The sequence below is a fragment of the Balaenoptera musculus genome, chromosome 2 (assembly GCF_009873245.2).
Source record: "Balaenoptera musculus isolate JJ_BM4_2016_0621 chromosome 2, mBalMus1.pri.v3, whole genome shotgun sequence".
NCBI classification, from domain to species: domain Eukaryota; kingdom Metazoa; phylum Chordata; class Mammalia; order Artiodactyla; family Balaenopteridae; genus Balaenoptera; species Balaenoptera musculus.
In genome coordinates this window covers 25,322,379-25,342,341 of record NC_045786.1, presented here as the reverse complement: position 1 = coordinate 25,342,341, position 19,963 = coordinate 25,322,379, and the positions used below count along the sequence as shown (strand labels likewise).

At 50.7% G+C, this 19,963-nt stretch overlaps 1 protein-coding gene across 1 annotated transcript in view; it reads left to right on the top strand.

Moving 5' to 3' along the window:
- The first annotated feature begins 14,229 nt into the window (after window positions 1–14,229).
- Window positions 14,230–19,963, top strand: part of PFKFB3 (6-phosphofructo-2-kinase/fructose-2,6-biphosphatase 3) — an 84,661-nt gene continuing 78,927 nt past the window's right edge. Inside the window, exon 1 of the mRNA XM_036841494.1 lies at window positions 14,230–14,793. Within this exon, the coding sequence (XP_036697389.1) occupies window positions 14,778–14,793 (16 nt within the window). The 5' untranslated portion in view covers window positions 14,230–14,777. The remainder of the gene's footprint in view (window positions 14,794–19,963) is intronic.

Below are 19,963 nucleotides of genomic sequence, written 5' to 3'. Positions count from 1 at the left end.
CCATCTACAAGAAGGAGAAAGAGGGGTGGAAGAAGAGTTTACGGAGGCATGTGCCAACTGTACTTTAATAACACAGTCCAGTATTTCTGCTCACTTTGCATTGGATGGAACTTGGTCAAGTGCACAGCCAGCTGAAAAGGAGGCTGGGGACGTTGCCTTTTTTCAGACAGCTTTGTGTCCTGCTAAACCTTGCAAGTTCTCTTTCTGAGAAAAAGAGGGTGAATGGGTATTAGGTAGGCAACCAGCAATCTTCCACAGTCAGGGTGGCTTGTCTTATTTCCCCAGGACATGTATAGAAAGTCGTTTCTTAAATGAATCTTCGAAAGTTACTGTGCTTGTTTAATGATTTTCTAAATGTCTTGATAATATATTCTCTTAAAAAGTGATCTATGTTGTAGGAACCAGAGACGCCTGAAGAACTCCAAAACTGACTTTTGTTTTTAATGAGATGCAGGCTGTTGCGTTAGCTTGGAAGCTCAAAGGAAGTGATGGTGCTTCACGTCTGCTGCTCTGCAAGCACGACTAGGTAGCTGAGCCCCAGCCTCCCGACCTTGCCCAGGCAGCCCTCGTTCACAGAGAGCGGCGCCTTCCCGCCCGCACCCGGGTGTCGTCGAGTCTCCTCCGCGCTGCTCTTCTTGCAGATGGTTCTCCTCCGTCTCCTTCCTAGAGGTGTTTCTAAGCCCCCAAAGGTATGAAAGGAGTTAGGCTTTCTTGCAGCAGTCTAATAAGTCCGGACGTTATCAGATAACGTAAGAGGGAAGACATGGCATTCACTAAAAATAAAACCTTTGGTCCGAAGGAGGCTGGGCCGAGGACGGAGGCGGAGAATTTCTCACTTGTGCCGCCTCATGTGGCCCTGGTCCAGTGAGTCCCCATCTTCACGCTGACGCAGGACTCTGACTCACTTTGCCTGTCTCTGTCAGTCTCTACGCGGTGTTCCCGCCGAGGGGGGCTTTCTGTCTGCGAAGATTGCGTTCCTCACGCTCGTTTCGTTGTCACTGCCCCGCCCCCGCCCCCGCCCCCGCCCCCGCCCCCGCCCTTAGCATATTTCAGTGGGCTTGTTGAGGACACGTAGGAGGGGCTTAGACACTTCTCAGCTGAGTCCAGAGCTTGGGGGCGGCAGGGGGGCGGGAACCGGGATGCGCAGTTGGGAAGATGCGCCGGGCGGTGGGCACCTGCCATCGTTAGGCTCCTCCCCCGAGTTCATCCTCGCCCCTCTTCGCCTTCTCTTGGGTTCCTGCTCTTGGAGCGGAATGCCCTCCGAACAGCAGGGCTGGTGCAGGACGGCCTCCACCTGAGAGCTTCTAGTCAAAGACTCCATCCTTCTCCTCGAGAAGCCGAGAACTAACAATTTCACTTTAATAAGACTTCATCGCGGACAGTTGCTTATACAACTCATGGAGGTTGGTGTATGATTTCCTCATTTGCCACTTCTCACCAGTTGTGTTAGTTTCGCAACAATGACTGTGCGGGAATAAAGGCAATGCTTTTCCCTCCAGGCGATTAGACAAATGCATATTTTCTGACAAAAATAAACCTTCCTCCTCGCATATCCTCTTAGGCTAACCCATACATCCCTTATTCGGGAGAGCTAGTCCCCTCCTACTAATGACAGCCCTTTGGGGCAGACCCAGAAGTTGTATCCAAAGATTGAAATACCACTGCCAGCTGGGTGCTGCCACCACTGTGCTGGTTGATGGCCCTTATCAAGCTTACTCGTGTTGAAATATTTCATCTTCCCAGGGCTTAGAGGGAAGAAGAGGCCGGAGTAAGATGTTCAACTTCTTTCTGAAACAAGTCAACTTGAAAGTATTGGGTGAGGCGGGGAAGAGTGATATAACTTGCTTTTTCCAGTGTTAAAAGATGCCATCTCTCTGCTTATCTACAAAGAAGAATCATTTAAGCCAAATTACGTAATTTATTTGTTTATTGGGGCAGGTTGAAAAATGTATTCAGGGAAATCATATATTTTCATACCAGTTAGACACTGAAGAAGTATTTATGAAATGCTTACCATTCTGTTAGGCACTAATATAAATAAAAACATATATCTATCAGCTGTCCCCAAATCATGTTGAAAATGTGGGAACAAATATGGTTCTAAAATATGTAAACCGTAATGTTAACAAACAGATGAAGGTATAATTGGCCTGAAAATCACATCCAAGGCATAGAAAAAAGAGATTATTTTTCCTTTTTCCAGCTCTTAGAGCCACATTAAAAAATCCCAAAGCATGACCCCTTTGCCGAAGCCATTGAAGGCTCTTATCCACACCAAAACTTCAGTGTTTACCTGGCTCATCAGTCTTCCTTGAAAGGCAGGTAGACTCTTCCTACCCAGCCAGAGGTGGATGAAAGCCTTGGTTCCACGGCCTCATCTGTGTTTAGTTCTCAGTCCACCAGCCAGAGATGGGCCGCTAGGCATCCTCGGTCAGACGGTAAAGTCGTCACACCGAATTTACCTATGAGACAGCATGTCGACTGTGAACTCCAAGCTAATCTTGGGAATCCGAAACAGTTCATTTTAGTAAGATGTTTAAAAAATCCTTGGTCCAGGACTTCCCTGGTTGCTCAGTGGTTAAGAATCCACCTGCCAATGCTGGGGACACAGGTTCAAGCCCTGGTCCGGGATGATTCCACATGCCACGGAGCAACTAAGCCCGAGCGCCACAACTACCGAGCCTGTGCTCTAGAACCCGTGAGCCACAACTACTGAAGCCCGCATGCCTAGAGCCCGTGCTCCGCAGCAAGAGAAGCCACTGCAATGAGAAGCCCGCTTACTGCAACAAAGAGTAGCCCCCTCTCACCACAACTAGAGAAAGCCTGCGCACAGCAACGAAGACCCAATGCAGAAAAAAATAAATAAAATAAATAAACAAACAAATATATTTTAAAAAAAAATCCTTGGTCCAAGATTGGTGCTTGTCTAAAACATTTGTTTTGAGTAAGTTTCCAGGACTAGGATAGGAAGAACCTTGAATATCCCACGGAGAATGCTTCTCCCAACTGATGTTGAACAGGACTGAAAGGCCTCCAAATGCCCTCCTCTCCATATAGGAGCACTGTGGTCACATGTCATCCTCTAGCCCTCCTTTTCCCACCTGTCCTATTGCAGGAAACACATTATCTGCTTCTCAGAAGCCAAGCTGTAAGTCTGTCTCATGAGATGAAAGTAGAACTGTCTCAGCCCTTTCAGGGAACGCTTTTGCTTTCTTGGTAAAAGGGAAAGATGAGCTGGTGGTTACCCTTTGTCCCAGTTCAAGTTTGAACCATGTGGCCCCAGTGCCTGGAGGTGCAACAGTGGCTGGACCATGGGCAACAAGCCTACTTGCCGTGGTCGGCAGAACAGAACCTGTAGATTCATCACCAGCCCTGGACTTCTCACCTCTGGACTTCTTACACCCGAAAAAGGAGCCCTTTCTTGTTTAAGTCCCAGCAGACCCAGGTTTTTGTAACTTATGGGCAGACACATCCCTGCCTGATACAGAATTAGGTATCTGAAAATGAGTGGCTCCCAGGATTATTTTTTAAATTTAATACGGAGCTTAGGAGGTGCTGTTTATTTCACCACATTTTAACAAATGTTTACTGAAAGTTTTCTGCACGCCACGCATTGTGTAAGACCAACGACACAAAAGGAACAAGATGCATTTAGAGTCCAAGCCGCATAGAAATATGAATCCATATTCAGCAAAGGTAGTTTTGTGACTGGCTGACTCATTCTTGTAACAATTATTGTGCATCTACAGTGAACCAGACTCTTGGAGCTAAAGATACAGAGATGAATATCATGGCCCTAAGCTTTTAGGAGTACAGTCTTCCAAATAGCCATCCTTCATCTACCCAATAAATGTTCGTTGAGAACCTACTATGTACCAGGCAGGCTCAGAGCTCATGTGTTGAGGGGAAACATCAGTTAACAGGATTACAAAGTCATTCTGCTTTGAATAGGACCATAGGTGTCAGAAGTTGAATTCAGGAAGGAATGAAACAAGGGGAGGGGACCCGGACGGAGGCACTTCGGTGGGTCTGACCAGCATAAATGGTCAGGGCTCTCCCTGCGGAGTGATCGGGTGCTCCAGTGCCACTTGGGCCACAAGCCTCTTCCCTCTTCCATGTTTTGCGTCTGGCCGGGCAGTTTCCCCTGGCCCACATCCTTCGCTCCAAAGCCCAATTTCCTCCAGGGTGTTGGCTGTGTAATCAGTGCCTGCACCTCCATCAGTCCACCCGGTGCCCTTGTTACCTCTCCTTTGCCCCCAATCTGCCTTTCCGTCCCTAATTCAGAGACCTGTAGTGCCAGGGCTGGGAAGCCCCCTTCAAGGTCTTTCAGTCACTTTAGAGTAACTGAGGCCCAGAGAAGGGAAGAGGCTCATCCAAGGTCAGCAGATTAGCTGGTGGCAGCAGTTGGCACCAGAACCTAGGTCTCCTGATGCCTGGCCCTTCCCATAAATCTGTCTATGGTTGGTGAAGCCCAAGGGCACAAGCTGCTCTTCTGAGCCAGGCTTGACCCTGCAGGACCACCCAGCCCGCTCCTGGAGTGACAGCTCCTGACTCTGGGAACCGCTCTTCCCCAGCTCGGAAAGCGTGCTTCCTGTCGTAGCCGCCTGCACCTTCAGGACCTCCAAGATGGAGGGGGAGTGGGGACACCAAAAACCCCTGCTGTCGCCATCAGCTGTGTCCCTGCACACAGGGGTGGGGGGGCTGGTTCACCGTGAAATAAGGCGACCATCAGCAGGAAGAAGAGATGAGAGAGGGGCGGGTCCCGGCTGTGTCCAGGCGTCCTTGTGCCCATTGTCCCTGTAGCAGGTTGTCATCCTGTCCTGTGGTTTGGATGTTCTGCCTTTTGTCCCAAGCAACCTCAGCATTCTTCCAGAAAACTGCCCTTTTGCCTATGCTCCTTTGAGTTAGGTATCTGTCCTTCAGACCCAAGAGTCTGATGCCCTTGCCCTGTGGGACTGATTTCGGTGCCTTGCTTTTTCTTTAACCTTATGCAGTCTCATCCTTCTCTCCTTCCCTCTGCAGCCCGGTGCCTGAGGAAGCTCTGCAGAGCGGCTGGCAGAGACCCCAGACACAGCCCTGGATGCTTCTGGCACATGACACCGTTTAGAAATTAATTCCCTGGCTAATTCTTGAAGCCCTTTTGAAGCAAGCAGCAAAGGCCTGGGAACAGCTTCAAAGCTCTTCTCAAATCCCGTTTAGCAACTTCCCAGCAGCAGATCTATAATTTAGCTTTCTTTTTAGTTTTAAACATTTTATTGCAAAAATAAATAACCCCCAACTCCAGTCTGGAAACCATTATTACGTGTTATCTATAGGTAACTTCAGTGCCCTGGGACAGAACCCTTGACTTGCTGGTAATGACAATTGTTTCTTTATTAAGTTTCTTATAACCCTGGAAAAGTTTCTATGTAAGCAGAGGAATGTGAAGCAAATTAAACTCATACTTTTGAAAATTTGGGGTTAAGTTTAGGTGATCTGTATTTGGTATTTTAAGAACTTTTAATTTTAAGAGAAAGTGTCAAATTTGGGTAACCAATGTAGGAAGCTTGTGATTCGAATTGAGTAATTGATGTAGACTTGTGTTAAGTTAAAAGGTGCAGTGCAATTTTATTAAGATCGTAAGCAGTATGGGAACATTTAAGTGAACTCAAGATTCACCATATTCAGCTGGTCAAGAACTTGGGAAGTGGGACTTCCCTGGTGGCACAGTGGTTAAGAATCTGCCTGCCAATTCAGGGGACACGGGTTCGAGCCCTGGTCCGGGAAGATCCCACATGCTGTGGAGCAACTAAGCCCATGCGCCACAACTACTGAAGCCTGTGTGCCCTAGAGCCTGTGCTCCACAACAAAAGAAGCCACCTCAATGAGAAGCCCGCACACTGCAACGAAGAGTAGCCCCTGCTCACCGCAACTGGAGAAAGCCCACGCGCAGCAACGAAGACCCGACACAGACAAAAATAAATAAATAAATAAATAAACAAACTTGGGAAGACTTGTGAGCAAACTGAAGTATTCTAAAGTTAATTTCATAAATGCAGGTTTAAATTGTTAAGGCAGTTTAAATAACTAAATTTCTACATGGGACCAGTCATCCAAGTTTCCCTTAACAGTGAGAGCTAAATTTTACTGTATTTTATAAAATAAAGTTCTAAGTAGAATGATGCAGTTTTAAGTTAAACCTAAAAGCTTAAGGGAAACCTAAAATTTTGAATTTGAATAAAGTGGATATTAAATAAAAATAGACATAATTCAAGCAGTTTTTTATATATGTAAAAGCCACTCTCAATTACAGTAAAAGATGTTTGTCTTACATTAGAACTTTGATATATCTTTTCTTTTAAGCAGTCGTTTGCTCCTTACATTCAGCCGACAACTGGTATTCTTTGTTGCCGAGATGGGGAAACAGAGGCAGAGGAAGGGAGAAGTGGCCTTGGCAGCAGAAGCAGAGCCAGCGCTGGACTTGGTCACGCATCTGCCACCTGCCTCCACGGCCTGACCCATCCACTGTTTCGTTTGCCTCTTGAGTGAGTGTCCTTATTACAGGTGAAGTGAAACCTCATAAAGCAAATTTACCCTTTTTCTCCAGAAGTGATTATGTGACTCATTGAAATCACAATGACTCTTCATTTTCCCCTTCAGAGGCAGCATCACATTCTTGGACCATAATGGGGTGGAAAGCCGCCACTTGGCCCAGGAGATTTAGCCTGATTTCTGGGAAAGAGGCAGCCTGGCTCCTCAGCCATAAATAGGTTATTAAGACAAAATACATTGAGATCAAATGGCCCCCGATTCCCAGCTAAGCTTATCCTCAGGACTGTGACATCCTGCCCGCAGGACAATGAGGGCCAGGAGAGAGCACAGCTCCCTGGAGAGAGGGTGGGGAGTGAGAACAGTGGCCTTGGTCGAGAGGCCTAGATTCGGGCCTTTGCTCTGTCCTTGTCTGGCCCAGCCACCGGGGCAAACCCCTCCCCCCCGCCCCCCCCCCCAACCCACGGGGCCAGCTTTGTCATCCGAGAAACGGGGTGAATGTTGGCCTCTGCATGAATCAAAAACTTGTCAGAGTGCAGTGAAAACAACACACGAAAGCCCTTTGTAACATTAAAAAAAAGCCTGGTTATACTGACACAGGAGTGGCTTCCTAGGAGCAGACTGGTTACGCTCGGTCATTTAGGGCCCTGATGTTTTCAGTGGCTCTGTCCTCAGCGCAAACCCATCCCTGGGCCCAGTGGGCTTCAAAGGCTGGAGTTAGACTCTGTGAACCGCCGGCCAAGGCCAACCACTGACTTTGGAGCCTCACTTCAGCTATTCTTTCTTTCTGAAGAAAGGGGAGACTGTCCCCTACGGAGCTGGTTGGCCGCGGGGCACATGTTCCCAACAGGCTCAGCTGTAACTGCTCCGTGCTTATGAAGTTGCAGGGACAGTTGAACAAGAAACACAATGGCGCTCTCGTCCCTTGGGGGCATTAATCAAGGATTTGAAAAGGATCGGTCCCCTAGAGACTAAATCCTGATTTCTGAAACTCCAGCTGAAAGGAGGAGAGAGGAAAACTGACCACATTCCCGCATGGTCAGGGAGTTTAAGCAGGATGATTGCCTGGAGAGAAAGGAGGCCTCTCTGAGGCTCAGCCCATGGCTGGGCAGGGTCAGACTGGCTGGGGGGGCCCTGGGGCGTCCGCATCCTCACTGCGGGTAGCCCACTCTCCCCGTCCATAACCTGCTGCCAATTCACATGCATGCATTCGGTTTAAGAGATTACTCCCCGTGGTTGGCAGGCTTCTCCCATGGCCCCCGAGATTCCTGGCCGCGGTGTACACACGCCTCCGCAGTGATTCTGGCAAACAGGAGTCTAGGTACCACAGAGGAGGGAATTGCAGATGTAATTAAGAGCCCAAGTCAGCTGACCTTAAGAGAGGGGGATTATCCGGGTGGGCCTGAGTCCTTTAAGGCAGAGAGTTTTCTCCAGCTGGTCCCAGAAGAAGAGGTCAGAGCTCTGAGCGTGAGAAGGACTCGTCCCGCCTTGAAGATGGAGGCGGGAACGCAGGTGGCCCCTGCGGACAGCCAGAGGGAAATGGGGACCTGCGGACGGCCACGGGAACTGAATTCTGCCTACGAGAAAGGGCTCGGAAGCGGGTTTTTCTCCAGAGCCTCCCGGTGAGAACTCAGCCCGGCTGACACCTTGGTTCAGCCTCGTGAGACCCTGAGCAGAGAACCCAGTCTCGCTGCGTGACCTCTGACCTACAGAACAGCAAGCTAGTAGATGGGCAGTGTCGAAGCCCCTCGCTGTGTGGTGATGCTTCCGCCAGCTGGCAGTTGGGCCGTTCCTGTCATTAAGGTAATTAGCAGCTGATTACACGGCCAAATCAGTTTGGGAGTCTTCTCATTTAGTGAGCTCTCCAGCATCTATAATTACTTTTTAATTTTTAAAAACTTTTCATTTTGAATTAATTTCAGACTTACAAAAATGTTGTAAACAGTACCAAGAGTTCTCAAATACCCTTCACTCCAATTTCCCAATTGTTATATAAACACAGCACAATTATCGAAATCTGGAAATTAACACTGGCACAATCCTATTTAAATTACCCCGACTGTCCTACTGGTGTCCCCTTTGTGGTCCAGGACACAGTGCAGGAACCCTTCAGTCCTCCTCAGTCTTTGTCCTTTGTGATTTTAACGTTTTCGAAGAAGTACTGGCTAGTTATTTTGTAGAATGCCCCTTATTTTAGGTGCCTGATGTTTCCTCAGGATTAAATTCAAATTATGCATTTTTGGCAAGAACACTGAAGGTGTCATCCTGTGTCCTTCTCAGTGCCTTGTGTCAGGAGGCACACAGTGTCGATTTGGTCTATCACTGGAGGCGTTCACTTTGATCGCTTGGTTAAGGCAGCTGCCGGGTTTCTCCCCAGTAAAGTTGCCTTCTTCCCCTTTGTCATTAACAACTACCTTGTGGGAGATACTGTGAGACTGTCAGTATCCTGTTTCTCATCGTATTTTTGCTCACTAATTTCAGCAACCACTGATGATTCCTCTGTGAAACAATCACTACTCTGGGATTTGCCAAACAGTGACTGTCCTAGTCTACGATTCCTTCTACATTTATTAGCTAGAATTCTTTTTCTTTTTAGAGTTTTAAATCTTTATCTTTTTATTTGGGATTGAAGCTGAAGAATAGTAAACCAATTAGATAAAAAAGCAAAAAGTCTAAATATCAGTAATTGTGTTCTACAGCTTCTCCACGAAGAATAGTATTAGAGGGAAAACACTTTAACTGAAATAAGAACTTTAATTACAATATGAGGTAGTTATGGAGAAATGCTGTTTTTGATACTTGGAAAAAATTTGAGTTGATGCATTTATATGAATGGCAGGATTTTTTTTTAACATCTTTATTGGAGTAAAATTGTTTTACAGTGGTGTGTTAGTTTCTGCTTTATAACAAAGTGAATCAGCTATATGTATACATATATCCTCATATCTCCTCCCTCTTGCATCTCCCTCCCACCCTCCCTATCCCACCCCTCTAGGTGGTCACAAAGCATCAAGCTGATATCCCTATGCTATGCGGCTTATTAGCTAGAATTCTAATAATTTCTATAAATTTTAGAAATCATTAATTTCCATAAATCCTAGAATTTATGAGGAAGAGCGTTCCCTCTGCTCCTACTTATTTACTCATGTACCTATTTCTTTATGTCAGCGTGGACTCACAGAGTCTTTATTCTATGGGTCAGAACCCATTGCCATCATGATTTATCTTGTTGCTCAAACTGTCCCAGAAGAGCCCTTTCAGGTTGGCCCCCGGGTCTTTCAGACGTGTCCCCGTCACTTGTTGGCACCTCAGCATAAAAGTTACTTATCTCTTGGCACCCTAACGTGTTCCAGGCTCATCTTTCCTGCTCCAACCCGCCAAGATCTCCTGGGCCCTTTAATCAGAGAACGGTATTTAGAAACCAAGATCTGTGAGTTAGACGTGTCCATAGAACTGTTTTTTTAAAAATTTTATTGACGCACAGTTGATTTACAGTGTTGTGTTAATTTCTGCTGTTCAGCTAACTGACTCATATATATATTCTTTATATATATATATATATATTCTTTTTCATATTCTTTTCCATTATGGTTTGTCACAGGATATTGAATATAGTTCTCTGTGCTATACAGTAGGACCTTGTTGTTTATGTATCCTATATATAATGGTTTGCATCTGCTAATCCCAAACTCCCAATCCTTCCCTCCCCTAACCTCCTCCCCATTGTCAACCACAAGTCTGTTCTCTATATCTGTGATTTTGTTTCCGTTTTATAGATATGTTGATTTGTATCATATTTTAGATTCCACATATAAGTGATATCATATGGTATTTGTCTTTCTCTTTCTGACTTACTTCATTTAGTATAATAATCTCTAGGTCCATCCATGTAGCTGCAAATGGCATTATTTCATTCTTCTTTATCCATTCACCTGGTGATGGACCATCCATCCATGGTGATGGACCATTGTTTCCATATCTTGGCTATTTCCATAGAACTACTCTTAATGGTCATAGTTTTCTCTGATACTGTGGATCATTAATCTTTTCATAGTCACACACACGCACACACACACACGCACACACACAGACTCACATTTTGGTAAAACGCAGAGTCACTGGGAGCTCATCCCCCCGCAGCTGGACTTCTCTTGCTGCACTTGACCCCCCTGAACCAGCCCCTACGTTTCCTGGGCCAGCCACACACTCCCACCCTGTGCCTCCCCAGGAGTTCCTATCACTTACCTCCTCTGCTGGGACCCTTCCCATTCACTACCCTGGGGACCCTGAAAGTAGCCTCTCTCCGCTTCCAGCTCTATTAATATTAATATCATTAACAGTAACTACCTTTTGTTGGGTCCTTGTGCTCCAGGCAAACATGAGTTTGAATCCTTACAGCGATGCACAAAGAAGGCAGTATCCCCATTTATAGACCGACAACAGAGGCTCCAAGAGGGTGTATCACACAGCCAGAGTAGGAGGCACACTGTGGCGATTCTCACTCTCCACCCCTGCTCTTTGCGTCCACCCTTCCCCGTGCTGGCTGTAGGTCTGCCTTTTGGCAAACACCGAGGAGCTGGAAGCTTAAACCATGCCGAAGGGCAAAGAGTGAGGGGGCGGCCGGGCCATGGGAGCCAGTGCAGTGGGGACAGCCCCTGGTCTCCCCTCGCTGGCAGTTTGGTGGAGGCGGGGGTGGGCCCTGCCCCCGGCACCTTCCTCTTCCTTCCTCTTTCACACACACACACTTCTTTTTACCATTGTTCCTGACCCCCATCAAAAGTTCCCAGCCCCCTTCTTTGGCCTGGGAACTCTTCACCGGAGACAAAGCCTTACATTCTATAATTAGAGAGACAAGGCTTGAAAATGCAGATGCCCAAATACCTGGGAAGGGAAAGGCTGTGGTAGGGACAGTGAGTTGCCAGGGGTACCGAGTGTTAGATCTCTTCCTATTTGAGTGCTACCGTCCCTCTGAGAGGGCATGAAAGTCTTCTGCCTATGAATTGGAAAAGAAATCTGGGTAGGGGACCCTTTTCTTCCTGCAGTGAGAAAACCAGAGGCTGTGGCCTGGGCACTTCCTGCCAAGAGCCTGGGAACAGGTCACCAAAGCCAGGAGGAAGGCAGCTCATGCCCTGGGTAAACAGAGCCCAAGATTCTGATCTAGCTCCTCCGGGGCCTTCACCTCACTGCTGAGTTTCACTTTTCAAGGACGGTCTGGAAGCAGGAGAACCAGCTACATCCTTATGACCTGGGCACCCTGCTAGATGGGCCAGTTCTTAGGCCCCGCCCCAGACTGAATCAGAAACGGGGGCTGAGGCCCAGCGATCCATGCGGGCAGCCCTCTAACCTCCTCTCCTGCCTGCAAGTTGGGGTGCCTCAGGACCTCAGGTGACCTCAGATTATGCTGCTGGCGGTGACCATCCTAAACTGATGATAAACTGGGGCCTGGAGGAGGCCTTGGAGTTTCCTCATGGTTGTAGCAATTAGGCTAGATTTTAAAAACACCACTTTGAGGTACTAAGAGGTCCTTAGGAGAGGAGCAGTGTTGTATCAATAGTGCATTAGATTAAGAACAGAAATGTCAGCAGACACAATTGAAATTTGGTGAACACTGATGAAATGACTTAGTTTATGACTCATGCTACATTGTTGACAGGGCCTGGGAATTTATTCTCAATTTCAAATTGCTTCCAATCTTTCCTCCACGTCTGAAAACCAGAGGGCCATGACCCACCACCCCAGCCCAATTCCCCCCAGTGCTGGCGGCGGTGAGATAGTGCTTCAGCAAATCCAGCCGTCCACGCCACTCTTATCTCTTGCGTGAACTTGCCTGGGCTGTTTCTTCCCTTCTGCAAGGGACAAGCAGAAACCCTCTGAGTTATGAGATGTTGACATCAATCCTTGCTGGCCTCTGACTGGTGGTGAAAGAACAAATGTTCTCAGGATTGTTAAACAAGCACTACAAAAATCTGAGAGGGCTGCTCTCTGAACACAGGAGGGTAACCAGACTGTAAGGAGTCCTGCGTTCTTTTTCCTGCTGGCGTTAGACTCAAAGCCGAGGTCAGGCTGCATGAACCTGAACCCTTCTGACACCCAGTGTGTGGGTTTTCCACACCAACAGCCAGTTGTCCAGCCCTCTGGACACTAACTGGATGTCCTGCAACTCAACTCCGTCCTGAAACTACCAGGGTTTAGCCCACATCCCACAGGTTACGGCCTCAGTCCCGCAAGACTGCCCCACTACAGATGCCCAGGGTACCCATCTTCTGTCCAATTTGGCTACGAAGTCTGGGGATCCTCCAGCCCCGTCCTTTCAGGTTCGATAATTTGCTAGAATGACTCACAGAACTCAGAAAAGTACTTCACTTGCTATTATCAGTTCGTTATAGAGGATGCAAGTCAGGAGCAGCCACGTGGAGGAGATGCATGGAGGGAAGGTGAGAGGGCAGAGGCATGCGGAGCCTCCGTGCCCACCCTGGGTGCTCCACCCTCCCAGCGCCTCCATGTGCCCACCAACCAGAAGCTCTCCGAGCCCCGTCATGGTGGGGTTTTTACTGAGGTTTCATTTTGTAGGTATGATTGATTAAATCATTGGCCACTGGTGATTGAACTCAATTTCCAGTCCTCTAATCGTGCTTGGTCTTCTGGCCACCAGCCCCTCTCCTGAAGCTATCTAGGGGCCCCCAGCCACCGGTCCTCTCCTTAGCATACAGAAGATCACTCCAGAGATTCCAAAGGTTTTAGGAGCTCTGTGTCAAGAACCGGTGAAAAAGACCAAACATAAATTTCTTATCGTAGCACAATCAGCCATGTAAGTCCATAGGGCAGTAAAGGTGCCAACCAGAAGGGCGCAAAGCCCGTCCTCTCAAAGTGCATGTCCTCTGGCTTCAGAATGACTCACAGCAGTCTGAGTCCGAGATGTGCGGTCTTGACACTTCATCTGGCCTTAGATACAATCTGCCTTCCGTGGCAGCTAAGCCCACTGAGTAAAGTGCACGTCCACCAGGCATTATGGTCGTGGCAGGGAAAAGGGCAGAGGGAGCTGGCCATTGCTCCCAGCACTGAATCTGGGACTCCCCCAGCATCCCTCACTTCCTGCTCCTCTCAGGCAGACTGATGCCTACACTCATCAGGGCTCACCATCTGGATCTCCAGCTGGGTCCATGCAACAGTGTCTTTCCAGGAGGCTCTACCATGTTCCCAAGCCAGCTGACAATACAGTATCTGACCCAATGGCTACTTCCTTCTCCCTTCAAAAGGGGGTGGGGAGAGTTCGGACTATTAATCATAAAAGACAACAGGCTGAACAACTGATTCTGATTAAGAAAAGATTCAAAAAAAAAAAACCCACCAAACCATTGGCTCTGACTTTTCCAGCTCACCTGGATGGTTTTTTTCACTATACAGAAAGTGGGCCAATTGCTATCTGCATGGGTGCTTTAAATATTAGATCAGGAGATTGTGGCAACACCGGTCTTCAAACTGCAATGTGAAACAGCACTTGTCACAGGAATTAACTCTTACCTGACTGGAAGGATGACCTGCCTTTGAGACTTTTGAGTCCGCCAAATAATAAAGCATTTTCTCAGGTGCGGATCTTCCCAAAGGCAAAATAAATAGTAATGTGAGGGGTGAGCCCCCTCCCCCATTTCTCTGGGTTATAGTTCCTTAAGTCCCACTACCATCATTATTTTTTAACATATTTATTGAGTTGTGTGTGGGATTGCTCCCTCCAGCCCTCACTTAATTTCAAGTCAAGTCAACCAGCCTTTGAGCGGACTCCTGGGTCTGAGGACAAAAAGATTAAAATGGAATAAAGTTCCCCAAATACTTCCAGGGATGATGTCCTCCAGCCGCCCAAAGGCGTGGATGAGTGAGTTGCTTTTCTTCCCGATCAGGAGTTTCCTTTCCGCCCAGGGGCGTCAGGAGAGGCAGGCCCAGCTCCGTTGCACGGCGTGGGGGGCTCGCGACCCAGACCCCGGCTCGGGCTGGGGAGGCCGCCGGCGCGCTGCCCGGCCGGGAGCTCAGGGGTTAAGCGGTTTCCGCGAGGCCCGCCCCGGGGCCGCGCTTCCCGCTTCGCCGCGGTTCCTCCCTCCGCCGGTGACGCCCCGGCCTTTGCCCAAATATGTCCCTTTCCCCCTCCCTCGCCCAGCACCCGGCGCCCGTAGGCACCCCCGAGCCGCGGGGCTGGCACTCGGACGTCGCCCGGCCTCGGTGTCCCGGGCCGGCCCTGCCGGGAGCTCCCCTCCAGGATGCCCTTCCGGAAAGGTAGGCGGAGTGCCCCCCCTAGCGCTCCCGGGCCGGGGCGGGAGACCTGCGCCGCCAGGTGCTGGGGGCGGCCGGGAGGGCGCGGGGCCAGGACCCGCACTGCCCCTCTCCTGCCGCATCGCCCCTCCGACCCCACGTCGCCCCCTCCGGGCACTCGGCGGCCGACCCCACGTGCCGGAGCCGGTGCGCAGAGCCGGCGCGCAGAGCCGGCGGCGGAGGCGGCGCGCAGAGCGCGGTCGCGGTAGTTGGACCGCACCCGGATTGCGCCGCAGCAAGTTCTGAGATGCAGGTGGAATCGGGTTCTCCCGGCGGACTGGAGATTTGGGGCGGGGGGGTGGATTGTTCTACGGTGGCGAGAGGTTTGCAGCGTGGGGTCCCGGCGGCGCGCTCGGATTGCGGTCTGAGTCTCCGGGAGGGAGTGGAGGGCGAGGGGTTAGGGGGGGCAGCTCGGCGGTGTGGAAGCAGGTCCGAGTGCGGGTCCTGTCTTCGGCCTTTTCTACCCTCTGACTCTCGGGAAGTCATTTAACCACCCGGAGCCTCAGTTTCTTCATCCGCAAAACGAGCGCGTGACCCGGGACGGCCGTGTGGGGACCGGGACGGGTGAGAGGCGCGCGGCGCAGCATGCAGAGGCGCGGGGAAACGGCCGGCCGGCCGGCCAGGCAAGACCTGCCTCCCTGTGCCTGGCAGCTGGCACCCAGCGCCCCACCTGGCCCACCTGCACCGCGGGCTGGGTGCGCGAGGCCTGTCGGAAAATCCCAGATGCTCGCGGGTCCCCATTTACCGGGCAGGGCGATGGAGGCCCTGCTGTGCCCAGGGCGCTGCAGAGCTGGGCCGGGACTTGCCACCCTCAGGTCGGAGCCTAGGATGGAGGAGACTCGTTTTACTTTCCGAACAGAGCTGATTGGCTCCTCCTGCTTTTTCTGTTTGTGTTGGAAGGGGTTTGGGCTCGGTTACCCATTGTCACTCTGACCCAAGGCTTCCCCACCCCCACCTGGGTACCACTGACCGGGGCGAAAAGAGAGTAAGCCGAGACTCCCTCCCAGGCACCCGGGTACCTGGGACTGGCTGCGCGGCTTCCCGCCGCTGCCTCCACCCCACCTTTCGGGCCGCCTCTTCACGTCTCTCATAATCCCGATGAATCGTCAGGTTAATGCTACGGTTGCCAGTATTACCTTATTGGCCTTTGTCCCTTAAACGGAGGTTGCTAAGGTGCCACTGTGAGGTCCTGGTTGTGAAGATACATGGTTGGCACTCCCTGTGCTGTGGGGATGTTGAGAAGGAAGGTGAAAGCCACGAGCAGGGACCGAGGCTTCAGTCGGATCCTCAGCTGATGACGTGTGGTCCCAAACTCACCGTCTTCATTGGCTCCATTATTCCATATATAACGGCAACGCCGTGTCCCTGGACGTTCCCCCGAGTCCCCAGCTGACCTCATTTAGCTGCAGTGTGAATGGTCATTTATCTGCTGTGTTCTGTGGCCTCTGGAGGCAAACTCCTAGGAGGCAAAGTGCCCGTTTACTTGTCACGGAGCTGGAGGGAGCCTTATGCAGGAGGCTTAAGTACCTGGGCTGTTGAGTGAGTGTTCACCTGTGAAGGTTTCCCTGTGTGATGGCATCATTAGGTCACATGCGACAGACGTCTGTCTGCCCGCTGCCAACCACGTTAAGCTTTGATTTTTTTTTTTCTAATCTGAAGAGAACACTGCTGCCTGGAGAGGTGAATCCTTCCCCTCCATTCTGTGAATGCTGATTCCTAAAGGTCCAGGGTGTGAGAAACAGGTGTTGCTGTGTTTTCTGGAAGCTTTGGTGTGAGCCAGGGCAGGGGCCCTGGAGGGCTTGCTTCCAGCCCAAGGCAGAACCTCCCCACTTGGCTTGGTCGGAACCTCCTGCTGAGAAGTGAACACAGCAAGTGGAAATGATGGCGAGGCCGGGCTTGTTCAATCTGGTGATGAGACGTCATCTGGACCTGCCTGGAGGTGGAAAGGTGGGCCCGTGACCCGGGATATGGCACCCCACCCCTGGAACTGTCCCGGTGCTGGAGACTTCAGCATATGTATATATATGGAATATATATACAGTATATATTCAGACTTCAGTATATATATACTCTTTTATACTTAAAAAAAATTTTGAACCATCTGAATCTACTAACTATTCAAAAAAAGTAATTTAAAAAATGGGAAATGAAAAGACTTTTGCTTCTCTCCCCGCAAAACGAAGAGAAGCCAGATGGAGAAGGACTTCCTTGTAGCTAACGTCTAGAAGGTTAATTGACCGCTGATTCCCTTCCCAGGCTGTGTTTCTGTGTCTTGACAAGTAAGACTCGGGGACCAGCTGGGTCAGGGCCTGGCAGGAAGCACACGCCCGCTCATGTAGGGCAAGTTGAGAAGAATTTCATGAAGGGCCTGTTACAAAGGTTTGGGTTAGGGTAGAGGAAAACCACAGGGGATATTGCAGAAGCCCAGGCAGTCCCACCCCAGGCCTGAGGGGTGAGGGTCGAGCAGTCACTGGAGCCAGTGGCCCAAGGGGGGCTGCCCCTCCCTGGAGGATGCAGGCGGCTTGTGGCCCCGCAGAGGCCCCACGCTGCTCCCTCCCTCTGACCCCAGGACATGGGCGGCCGAGGGACAGGGAGCCTGTCGTGTGTGTGCAGGTCAGCCTGCGGGGACCGGAGCCGGGTGGATTTGCCCTTCGTGACAGCGGATCTGGGGGAACAAACAGATGACCAGCTGATCTCTGGTACTCGTCCTGGGCCTTGCCTGTGAGAGGCTTATCAATGGCACTGAATGTAATTAGGGCAGAGTTCAGTGACTGCACGCCACTCACTCGCTCGCTCATTCATTCATTCGTTCGTTCATTCATTCATTCATTCATTTTCTAGATGGAGCGCCTGCTCTGCGCTGGGCACGCTCGAGGTTCTCTGTGAATGACAGACTTGGCAGTTCCCTCGCCGCAGTCACACCTCCCCGGCGTGGTCCACCTGCTGTGATCATGGCCAGCAGGGACCGTGTAGCCTGAGATGGGTGAATGGTGGGGCGGGGTGGCGGGCAGTAGCTGATGGTGCCCTTCCCCGCCGGCTGAGGGGATGGCATGCGGGCACCGCGTTCACACTCACATCTGCCCTGGCCTCTCTGCTTGGTGGCTCCAGGGTGCTGGGCGCTAGTGGGGCGAACAGAGTCCGACCCTCAGCCGAGCTGCTGGAATTTTGAGATGGGCTTGAGTAAGAAGGAAATGCCCTGACGTGGACCATTAGGGAAACTCGTGAGAACAAAGGGGTGGGAAGAACTTAGGTGGGCCCCAGGAGGAAGGTGGTGAACGGGGTGATTAAAGCTGGAAACTTCTCCGTCTGGAGGATGTTAAAGGCAGGCTAGATGGTGATTTTCTAGGGGGTTGAGGAGTGCTCTGTTCAGAGACTGTGGTCTTGGCTAAATTCTCGAGGTCCCTTTCGGGTGGAGAAGCTGAAAAAAATGTCTTCAGATGGTGGAGTCCTAAGTATTCCTGCACATCCTACCTTCAGTAGGGATGGGGATAGGGGTGAAGGTTCTAATAATAAATAACAGTAAGAAACCAAACACACTTAGGGACCACCTTCCAGGTCCTGTGCTGAGTGCTTTGCACGTGTGCATTTGTCCTCACAACTACCCCAGGGGCTATTATTTCCACTGTGAAGGTGAAGGAAGTGAGGCTCAGAGAGGCTCCGTACACAACGGTCAACTCGTGTGCTGAGCAGCGCTGGACTGAGGCTCTGCCTTTCTGGCTCGGACCCCAGTGACGGGCTAGCCTGGGATGTGGTATGATGTGTGTCAGGCTGAGACCGTACAGTGTGATAAGTCTGCCGTTATGAACATCAGACGTCTTCCACGTTAGAAATGAGCCGAGAGACAGACTTAGATGCCTGACTCTTCTGAATCCTTGAGAGAGGCAGGTGGAAGGGATGGGACTGCACGTGGGGACAGTCGGGGTTCCCCTCTCTCCCGTGGCCCCAAGGGCACAGCTGTCAGGGGCTGGACTCATAACATGGGTCTGGTGTCGTGGAGATGATAGGCCAGCCAGATGTCAGGTCACAGCTGCCCAGGAACTGCCCCGTCCCCTGCTGGGCACGGAGGCAAAGACAAGTCCCACTGTTGCAGGAGATGCAGCACCTTAGGGGTTCCTGCAGGTGAGCTGCTTGCAGCGGGAACTCCATCGCAGTTAGGTCAGCATTTTTGGACCCAAATCCGGGACCTCTCCTTCCTTTCACTCCCAGTAGAAGTGCAAAGAGCAGATCCCGACTAGACTCGGCAGGGCTGGGCTGGTCCCTGGTCCTTTCATCCCTCCCCTGAGCTCCGGTGCTGGGCCGGCACCGCCCTCCACTCTGGGGCCCTGCGGGCGGGCTCTGTCCTCAGGCACACTTTCCTCCCTTGGGGTCTGGCAGCTTGCTGGGCAGGACGGGCTCCATTTCAGAGACTACTGCCCCAGGGAAGCACCCGCCAACCAGGCTGGGCCTGCCCGTTTCCATCAGGGCCTCTGTCTCCAGGTTTCCCTTCTGAATCCTCTGCTTTGTCTTCTCAGGCCTTTGATCCCTGGGCTGCGCCCTTCTAATGCCTTCCCATTATCTTAAAGTGCGTCCTCTGCTGTGGTCCGTGTCCTCAATGTCCAGTAGTGGCCACCAGGGTCCCTGTGCTCCCACATCTGTGCTTCCCTCCTGCATCCTCTCCCCTCTGAGGACCCAGCCGCACCCTCCCAGGTGCTGCCATCCTTCACAGTACATTTGCACACGTGTGGATATACACGTGGGCACGTGCAGGCTTCTGGTGGTTCCTTAAGGCCCTGCTCAAGTTCAAGTCTTCTCTGCCCTGTTTTCCATCTATTCTATGCAGATGGGGCTCTTGCAGGCAGTTACTTGTCCTCACACTTAATTGTCCTCCATTTGGGGGAGGGTCTAGATCTCATACTTCTGTCTGGCCAGGTGATAGCAAGTGCTTCATAAATCCTTTGCCTGGTTAATTTGTCCAAAACTCCATTTTCTTCTGCAGTGAGTAGTTGCAGAGCCGAAGTAAGACCGTGAGATCCCTAAAAGATTAGGGTCATCGTCCCACATGTAATTTAAAATAAAGACAATACCAAGTCATAAATGTAAGCAAGGCGGACACTCTTCTGATTTTTACTATGGTCACGATTTTGGTGCTTTTGGG